The sequence below is a fragment of the Gavialis gangeticus genome, unplaced genomic scaffold (genome assembly GCF_001723915.1).
Source record: "Gavialis gangeticus isolate Ggan-Ray unplaced genomic scaffold, GavGan_comp1, whole genome shotgun sequence".
NCBI classification, from domain to species: domain Eukaryota; kingdom Metazoa; phylum Chordata; order Crocodylia; family Gavialidae; genus Gavialis; species Gavialis gangeticus.
This window is the reverse complement of record NW_017728995.1, coordinates 22946566-22956668: the sequence shown is the minus strand read 5'-3', so window position 1 is coordinate 22956668 and position 10103 is coordinate 22946566. Positions and strand designations below refer to the sequence as shown.

The 10103-nt window shown below is 38.7% G+C and overlaps 1 protein-coding gene across 4 annotated transcripts in view; it reads left to right on the top strand.

Annotated features, from left to right (window-relative positions):
- The window catches only part of TBL1XR1 (transducin beta like 1 X-linked receptor 1), a 256969-nt gene extending 247666 nt beyond the window's left edge, over nt 1–9303 (top strand). For all 4 annotated transcript variants that reach the window (XM_019503322.1, XM_019503323.1, XM_019503321.1 and 1 more), the window contains 2 exons: nt 890–991; nt 3939–9303. In XM_019503322.1, the coding sequence (XP_019358867.1) occupies nt 890–991; nt 3939–3965 (129 nt within the window). In that variant the 3' untranslated portion in view covers nt 3966–9303. The remainder of the gene's footprint in view (nt 1–889; nt 992–3938) is intronic.
- Nucleotides 9304–10103: the final 800 nt, after the last annotated feature.

Below are 10103 nucleotides of genomic sequence, written 5' to 3'. Positions count from 1 at the left end.
AAAAAAAAAAAAAAAAAAAAAAACCCTTTGTATTATTAGCACTTTTATCAGATGGGGATGCTACCCAAAAACTTAAATTACTACTTGTTTCAGTACAGGCTCTCATATGACATGTTGCCTTTCCACAAAAAAAAAAAAGTTAAAATTGAACTCCAAGCAAAAGACCCATTTCAAGTGGAAAAAAATGGCTTTGATACTTTCAATTTGGCACTATTCATTGAAAGAAAGCAGTAAAAGGCATGAAGTTTTCTGAAATGAGAACACAAATATTGGCACAAAATGTTGCAAGAATACTTTTACCTGTTTTGAACAGCTAGAGAAAAAATGCTATATGCCAATGAAAGTGTTTGGAAAGTTTTTATAGGAAGAATATAACTCCAGATGGAACTTGTTGATGCAATAATTCTCAACCATGAGAACTTTCTGAGGGTGTTGTGGGGTGCCACAGAATATTAGATGTGCAAATGCCTACTTCACAGAGTAATCAATACTGAGAAAAGCAGTTCTGACCTGTCATGATCTCAATTCCTTGCAACAGAAGAATTGCTGTATTATTTTTCCATAGGCCATTAGCAAGTGAAAACTAAGAGGTATCCTTTTTCCAGGGATTCCTTGAGTCTAAAAATGCTGAGAACCACTGTAGTAGGGAATTATGAAAGGGAACTTGTTTTGCAAAAAGATTGCTATTTTTAAATAACTTAAGTGATTGTCAGTTTTGCTCTCTTCTCTACATGAGAGAGAGCCTGATAATAATGGGTATGCCAGATAATGCTTCTTTTAATATGACACTTAGATGGTATATGAAATATTATGAAGACCATTTGAAATGGTAATACGGGAGTTCTGCATACCATTCTTATTCATGCATATCCATGCTTTCCCTTTCTAGACGGGTGCTCTAGTTCACAGTTATCGGGGAACAGGAGGGATTTTTGAGGTTTGCTGGAATGCAGCAGGAGACAAAGTTGGAGCGAGTGCTTCAGATGGTTCAGTAAGTATATAAGAACAGTCTCTGATGAAGGTTACATTTCAGCATGTTTTAGTTAGCTGGATAAGTAGAAAGGCTGTTGGCTAATAAAGAGAAATTTTGCTCATTCTCATAAATAGTAAATCCATATCACTGGCTTCTAAAATGTAACGTGAATGCAGCAGAAAAATATGCTTGTTTCTGCTTAAGCTGACATTAGAAATTAGAACAAGAATGGGTGATAGGCGTGTGGTCCCAAGGGTGTTGTGAAGCTTAGGATATTACCTGTCACATGCTCAGCATGAAAGTAAAAATGTGAAGTATTATGATTTTAAGCTGCAGACACCATAAACCAATGTGTTCCTTGGGGCAGCTCTGGCTCCAGGGGAAACATCAGCAGTGGCCCTGATTCTGGATCAGCTGGGGCAGGCCAAAACCAGTGGAAGCAGCTCTGGGGCTGAGACCTAAGCTAAACCTGGGGGGAGGGGAGGCAGGCTGAGGGGTCACCCTGCACTCTCCCCACCACAGGTTCTCCCCCATGTACCTCCCATCCCCACTGTGGATCCCCCCCATGCGTCCCCTCCTCCCCCCTGATCTCCCCTATGCACTCCACCCTCACCATATGGTCTCCCCAGCACTCCCCCAACACATGCCCCCTGCTGTCATTGCACAAGCCACCCTGCCCCCAAAATATTAATTTGTTGTTCTTTTCATATTAATGTGTGAAACATTTGCAGTCAATGATTGGCTGTTCACAAGGAAAAAAATCGCACAATCTCTTCATCCTCCTTCCGTCCTAAAGAGAAAGCACAGTAAATGAGAGGGTAGGGGGAAAGCTGGTGCTCCTGGTACCAAGAAGCAGCAAAATTAAGTATCTCCTATTTAAATCTTTCTGTATGGTGGGCAGTAATGCTTCAGGTATTTGAGGCATTTGATATAATAAATAAGAGTAACTTCTGGAAAGGCAAAACAGGAAACGAGCAGCTTTTTGAGTATGCGAAAAAAAGAAAAGAAAACACATTCTGGAGACTTCATCTCAGTTAAAAGCTTTATATAGCCTTTGTCATACAAAAGTTGGTAAAATCCCAGCATCCTGTTGTTGCTACGAGGTCAGAAGCTCTTGTTATCTACCTAGAAAGTATAGATTGGACATTTACTTATCCTAGAAAAGAGACTGCATATCCTCATTCTTAGGTATACAGTTCATTTTCTGTTACGTTCACAAAGTGTGTGATGCTGATTTTCATTTTCACGTTTGGTAAGAATGTAATCTTGAGCTCTCTCTGTTGAGGTTTGTTAGTGAAATGATGCATTTAAAGCCACCACAGCCTTCCCACTGATCCAAGGCTAGTTATACCATAAACTGCTAATAAGTGAAGGAATGGAAGGTCCTCATGTACCATATGATGAGTGCAAATGTAGTTTACATGTGATGATATCCTTCTGATAGCTGTAGGCTCAGTTTTCTGACACAAGGGAACTGCAAGGTGTAGCAATTGAGCCATCCTTTGATAAGATTGTAATAGGAAATTGCACGCAATTAGATGCCACCTTCTAGGCTGTTTCAGTCTCTTTAATTAAATCCACGTTGCGGAAAAATAATAAAATTTTACTGTTCTTTACAAACTGGACCCCAAGAGATTCCTTGGCTTTTAGCTACCAAAGAACAGGTGGAAAAGTACACCTATTTTGTTACTGTGGGGAGTATAGATAGATATATGTAGATATATCTATCTATCTATCTATCTGTCTATCTGATGGTCAGATTAGGCATTGTTTCTGAATGAATTGTTTTTGATAATTAAAACCACTTTGATCTTTCCACCCCCTGCAAATCTGGATAAGCCAGATAAAACCGTTGATTAACATTGTGTGCCTTCTCAAGTTTATAACTTGTCCAGTGTAAATGTGGACCTTTTACCTTTTGTGAAAGCAATCATTTTTACTGCTTCTTTGGTCTTATCACTGTAGTTCTTATTGTTATATGTACCACATTACAGAAACACTCAGAAGCCCCAAACTGGCCTTATTGTGCTAGAAACTGGACAACCATAGGAAAAAATAGATTCTGCTACAAAAAACTAGCTTTCGGTTCACCAGAGACTGGATGAACTGTAGGATGTGGGAGAAAGGAATAGAAGACAAGGGTGGCAGTGTTAAGAACACGGGACTGCATATATATTAGCACAGTACAATTTTACCAGTTTTCAGCAACTAGCTACAAACACAGCATGCATCCCTGCTATTGAGAACATTGTCTTTTCACCTAAGCATAATCCCCTAAATTCTGTTCTCAAGCAATGTGCAGCATGTAGGAGACGAAACCTCAGTGAGAGGTAAAGAAATGTAGACTTCTGAGCAGTAACAGATCCAAGAACAGGGTGCAAGGAGCATGCCTTCTCTCCCCTTTGGCCTCATCAGCATGGGTTGCTGTAAAAGCTCTGTGTGAGCAGTGAGCTCTGAGCTCTCCAGCTGATTGGGGCAGGGTTTGGCCAGAGGCCCTGCTTTCCACATGGCTTCAAAATCCTAGAAGGAGAACGCTGTTGCTGTTTGCCATGCTCCACTCTTCCCTGCCCCGCTGAATTTGGTAGCAGGGGAAAGGAGGAGGCGAGTGGTAGCAGCCGTGTTCATCCCTTGGGTTCCAGACCTGTGCAAAAGCAGAGGCTCCATCCAGACCCTGTGCCCACACAGTCAAAGGGAGGTGCAAACATGCTCCTGCATCCTCCCCACCCACCCCCAATTTGCCTTTGTGTCTGAGGCCCTTTGCTTTTGTCTAAGGTACTCACAGTTCAGAAACACTGCAAATTCTTCACCATGCCCCCCACCCCCCTTGTCTCCAAAAAAAAATAAGTCTGAGGGTTGACTTGCACAACCAAGATGATATTTTTTGACCTTGTATCACATGTAGAATTGTAGAGATGTAAAACCTGTGTACCGTATGCATTTCTGTATACGTTTTTTTTTCTTACAGGTTTGTGTATTAGACCTACGGAAATAGCGCTACTAGTTGGAAGCCATGGACCGACTATGAATGTGTACATAGCCAAAATGACTGTCCCTGACCCATGTACTGCTATAGTCCCAATTGAACCATGGCCAGTCCACTACAGCCAAACCTACAAAAAAATATATACATATACTGTATATAAAAAATAAATAAATAAAGATTACACCCTGAAGAGGATGACAGAGTTTTGTCACAGCTTGTGAATCCTGTTCACCAAGTGCTGGAATCTGCTGTGCCCCAAAATAACATTTACAAGTTTTGGATCTGAAAAACAGAAGAGAGAGAGAGAAATCTACCATACAAAGCAGACCCATACATGTACCAAATTCAGAAGATACTAATGGCAGCCTTTATTCCCCCCGCCCCCCCTTTTTTTAAATCCATGGCCACAATGGACTGTGGGGTTTTGTTTGTCTTTTCCTTTTTCCTTTTTCTTCTCGGTAGTTGAGCAGTTTGCGTGTACAGAGAAAATGGACTTACATAAACCTGCAGCAGTAGTTTGTTCTTTGCTTTTAAACATTGGGTATTTTTGTTTTGGTTAAGTTTATGAATGCATGAAGTAAAGGAATGAATCTGTTTCCTGTTTATATTTTTCACCTTGAAACAAAAGATCCTTTTCTAAAAATATTGGAACGCGTTCGTTAAAGGGAGAGAGCAAACCTGAGGATATTTGGTACATTCTGTGGCTCTCGGAGCACAATTTTCAGGTGGAAGGAGGGTGGAAAATGGGTTACTGGGGAGAGAAGAAAAATAAACCCACCTCTGAGACATGAAGCATCATGTCCTGTTAATCTATGAAGTACATCGGTAATGGGGTAACGCTATGGTTTTTACTGGTGACATGGCTGAAATGCAGTAGTTTCTTATTTGGGACATAATTCTGCCAAACTGAAGAATTAGAAGGGCACAAAAAATAAAGAAAAATAATACAGGGATGCAAAAAGCAAAATGAAGCATCTTCTGTTGCTTTGAGACCATAGCTGAATTATGGTTAAATTGTGCACTATTGTGAAAAGGAGCAAAATATAGTTTTTGGGGGGTTTTGTTCTTTAGTTTTTGTTTTTTAAGAGATTCAAATCTTTCTGGACAAGGGTTCATGCCACAGCTTCTACAAGAGTTATCCATCATTGTTAGTAGGAGCTCAGATGTGTGATTTAACCGAATTCCAGTATTAAAAGTATCTCATGCGATTTTCTTTATTTAAAAAAAAAAAAAAGACTTTGGCATATATTTGATAACACTGCCATTAAAAGGCAAAATGTTTACTACCTTAGACTGAAAAGTATCTTAAACAGAGGACTTGCTTCAAGTTTATTTTAATAGCAGTGATTCAGCTTATTTAAAAGATGAATACTTGCACTAATTCCCCTGCTGCTCCAGTCCTGCAGTTTGTTGTATCCTGTGACTACATTTTTTCCAAATATAAGGTAGATGTAAGCTGCTATTTTTTTAATAATCACTACTATATAGTGTCTTTTACTCTGTTTACAATATCAAGTATTTTTCTTACAGCAACAGATGTAAATGGCAAACCTTTTTCTGCTCATGTGATTAAAAGTATACAGATAGTGTTTTTTATTTGTAAATGATAGCATGAGGTCGTGTTTATGCCTATGTGTAGTTGAAAAGGTTGCATCACGTTTCCAAGAGTGTACATTTATAAAAAGAGAGGTTGTCAAATTTATGTCACAAACATTTTACCTAAGGAATGGTTTATATTATAGAGCTTTGCAAAGTTACTGATTTTATAACACTATTTGGATCACGAATAATTTTGTGGCTTATGATCTCTAAACTTTAACCTGTTTGTTTGTTTCTTTCTTTTTTTTTTTTTTCCTTTTTTCCCCCTTAGTTAAGTGTGCATTGATTTAACCCAGATAATGCAACTTTGACATTTTAACAATTGTTCTTTCGGCATTGATTTCTGCTGTTTCCAGAGTATAACATGACTTGAAGCAAGTCTGAGTTTGGCTAAGGTAGGGTAGCAGTTTGCCAGTGGTAAAGAGAATACATTTAATTCCACAATACATTCTGAGTCCCCCATTTGTTATTATTGGGGAATATAATACTGTAATACGCAGCATTTAAAAACAAAAAAAAAAAAATCATATCCATAAAGGCAGTCATCCATTAGGGTTCTGTGCCAGCTATTGGGTTTTGGAACATATTACAGATGTTTAGAACAATTACCTTGTGTTACAATATGTAGGAAACCTAATATACTGAGTGTCTGGCACTTGAAATATTGCTTTTATTGCTGGAGGTCCATGACTGTGGCTGACCTCTGTCATTATTAAGAAAAAATTAAAATAAAAAAAAAAATCTGTGCAATAATTTTAAACTGTGCTCCCAGGAATAGACACAAACGTTTTGAGTATGTTTAAGCTGCATTTTTCCTTTAGCAATGCATTTGTCAATTGCACTGAATTTTAAATCTGAAAGTCAGAGGTGATTATTGAAAGTACTTTTGTATTTTAATACGGACAGTTTTATTCATTTTCACAAAAGTTATTGGATAATCGTTTCAGCCAATTTAAAAACACGTGGTGGAATTCTGTGACATAGCTACAAACCCATACAGCCATGTTTCATGATATTGACCGTTTCTTTTATCTCTATCTTCAGCGGCTTAGTTGGAATTCTGTTAGTTAAGCATCGTATCTCATGTACGCAAGTAGAAAAAACAGCTTTGTTAGCTCAGGACCCTGGGTTTTTATGTGCTTGAAACGCTTCAAGAACATGAGTTTTGTAGGCTTGGGAGAGTCTGGACATGTGGGCCAGACCTTGAGCTGGAGTTAATCAACAATATTCCATCGCCGCAGGGTTCTTTGGATTTACACCAGCTGGGGTTTCTGGCCAATAGATTTTTTTTTTTTTTTTGCTGCTGCTGTTGTTTTTTTCAGCGTGCCACAGTGCTGCTTCTGCTCTGCACAAACCTCTTCTCGCCCCATGTTCTAGGCAGCGTTAGCCCCGTGCATGCGACATGTTACATTCTGTGGAATATATGAAGTAAGAAAGAGAACTGTGATTCTTAGACTTTTTTTTTTTTACTGCTGAGACCTGAGATTCAGTAGAGTGAACTAGGTTGTCTTCACTGCTCCCTTTTGTTTTTACCAAATATCAATAAGACCCTAATTTTGAAAAGAATGTGTGCTTTGAGTAGCCCTACTAAATCAAGAGACTTGCTTTCTGAGATTGAGAGAGAAAAACATGCAGACGTGCTTGCATGTATTTGTAAGTCAACTTGATCTCCAGTATGGTAGGTTAGCGGGCAGAATGTACAAGTGTGGGGGACAGGACAAAATTCTGGGCTCCCAATTAACAACCAGATAAGGAATAGCTTGCTGTCATGTTATCACTTTTTTTTTTTAATGCATCAACTTCAGGTTCTCTTGTTTCTCATTTCTGTATAATTAGTTCCAGATTTTGCCCTTTCTGTTTTTACTTTCGTTTTTCTGCATGGGCTTAAATTGATGCAAAGATCTTCTACCCTTGACTTTCTAGTTTAGTTAGGAAACTAAGCCCTTCACTTTTTGTGGTGTTGGTAATTCAGTTTGTTTGGAGACTACGACTGTGCAGGATTACTGGGTGCGTCTGGTGTAGGATTAGATTCTGGTATGAAACACTAAAAGTGCCTCTTTTTCTGGGTTGGGGGGAGGTGATACTTATCTGAGTTAGAATGACGTAATCGTTGAAACATGTTTCTTGATTTTATGACACTTTATATCTTGAGAGAAAGGCCAAAGATTCGTACCAGTTTTAATTGTCGTGGTTTTTTTTAAAGCACTCCTTTTTCCTTACACTGCTTACCTCATGCTAGGGTATTTTATGAGACATTGCTAACTTTAGAATAGTCTCTGTGTTGGGAAGAATGGCAGGTACAATAGGATTCTTGTGCCAGTTTGTCTTGGCTGTAGACCAGTCTTAATGGCTGATGCATTTATTTCTTTTGTATGAAGGAACGTCATGAAAACTGGGCTTTTGGGCTTGTAAATAAAAGGCTGTGTGTTCAGCAAAACGGACCTTTTGGGCTCAGTTGTCCAATCTTTACTCAGTCAGAAATCCCATTGACTTTCACCGCAGGAAGAACTTTGTCCAAGTAAATGTTGGAGGATTGGAGCCGTGTAATACTGTATGGTGTGCCACGTAGGTACAGTGGGCCAAATCAAACTTGGGAAGACAGCTGTTGACTTGAGTGGCAGTTGTTGCCTGAGTGAGCCCTTTCAGGATTCAGCCCAGTGCTCCTGTAACTTGGCAAGCAATAGATTTGTACAGACCTCTTACTACAGAAAATGCTTGTAGAGTGTTTCCATAATAGGATCATTCACACGCTTCTCCAGAAGTCCGCAGAAAGTAGAAGCAACATTGTGGCACGTTGGAAGCAGGCTTGGGTTGGAAGACAGCAGTAAAACTCCATCAAGATCCTTGGCATTTTCCCTAATGAGGAGAGAGATGTGGAATAGCCTTCACTTCCTCCTCTAGTGTGAGCTCTGAAATATTGCATCCGATAAAAGTGACTTTCTCCCACATGAATCTGCTTGAAGGCAGACAAAACAACCAGAAGACGCACCATTTCTTACACATTGAAGGTATAGTGTTAATTGTGCTTCAGATCAGTAGTTTTGAAGAGGTACAGCATTCTCTTCCTCAGCCTTCAAGTTTCCAGCGTTGAGGCTTGATGATAACTTGGGGCATGGCTTTTTTTTTCTTTTCTTTTTTTAAATAAAAACACATTTTTACTTCATAATGGTTTTTGGCATTTGTGGATTAATTCAGGAAAACAGTCTGCATGTTGTTGCTAGTCCAGTGTACTTTGCAATCTTGTTCCTCAACAGACTGCAGTGTGCAGATCAGTAATCCTAGAACAAAGAAGTAATTTTTTTCTCTCTCTCCTGACATTGACATTGTAGTTGTAATGGTTTAATTTTGAGGTTACAAATCCTTTGGGTCTAATTCTGTGAGCCTACTTATAGCACTGGATTAAAATGTCTGCATCATTTCTTCAGTTATCCAGTTAAATTACAACTGTTGTAAAAGTGTAAACCAGCCCATGACAGTTTTTTGTACTTGTTTAAAGGACTTTTATTGTTCAGTTTTCATGATTATTGTCTAAAGAAGACTGATATAGATGTTCTATACTGTCCTGGACCATGTTAATTACACTTTATGATGTATTTTGGTTCTACATCAGAATGATTTGTCCCCAGAGCCCTTATATCCCTTCTAGGCACATTTTCTGTTGCAGTTTCCCTTTGCATTGTATTGCTCTGACAACTGTAATTTGAATCAGATCTGAAAGAGGTCCAGAATAAAATATATTTTGATATTATGTTGGCTGTATGTTCTATAAAAGTGATTGTAAATGTTAAATAACAGGATATTTACACATGGTTAGTGTGGAAAAAGGGGGAAGGAATGGTCAGTTATTTCCACATCTATTTTAGCACATTTTCATTGTTTCTTCTACGGAAATTAATTTAAAGTAGTACTCTGTGCAATGTCATGCCCTTAGCAAAGCTATAGCAGCAGTTGTTCAATTACTTTTATTCAGCAAGGCACTTAAGCACATCAGTAGAACTGTCGAAACTAATGTTTCTCATGTGCTTAAAGTAACGCACAGGCTTAACTACCTTGCTGAACCTCAGCTTTCATGTAAATTTACACATTTGCTTTTTACACGCCTTTACCGCAATGTGCATTGTAAGTGTAGTGCCTTCCAATCAGTCTTGTAGGCTTGGGGAAAGGTAATAAGAGATTATGTAGTTCCATTTGACATTCATAGCCCCACAGCTGAGATGTACAGAGCTACTTCCTCACTTTTTCTCCCATAAAGGGGAGTTTCACTCTGAAGAGCTCCATTCTTATTCAGTGGTTCAAGTTTGATTATACAGAAGAATTTTATGCCTGCTGTTGTATTTTAGACACTTGAAACAATTTGAGATTACATGTGAGATAATATGCATCCATCTGTACATAATGAAGCTATAATTCCTTCAGGATTTTAGGTGATATCATAAACCAAGAGAGGGACACTAGATTGCTTTTTCAATGTCACTAGAGCTCAGAAATGGAATTATAGCTCAGTTATAGAGGTCTGTGTATTTGCTATCACACGCTTTAACAAGTCAT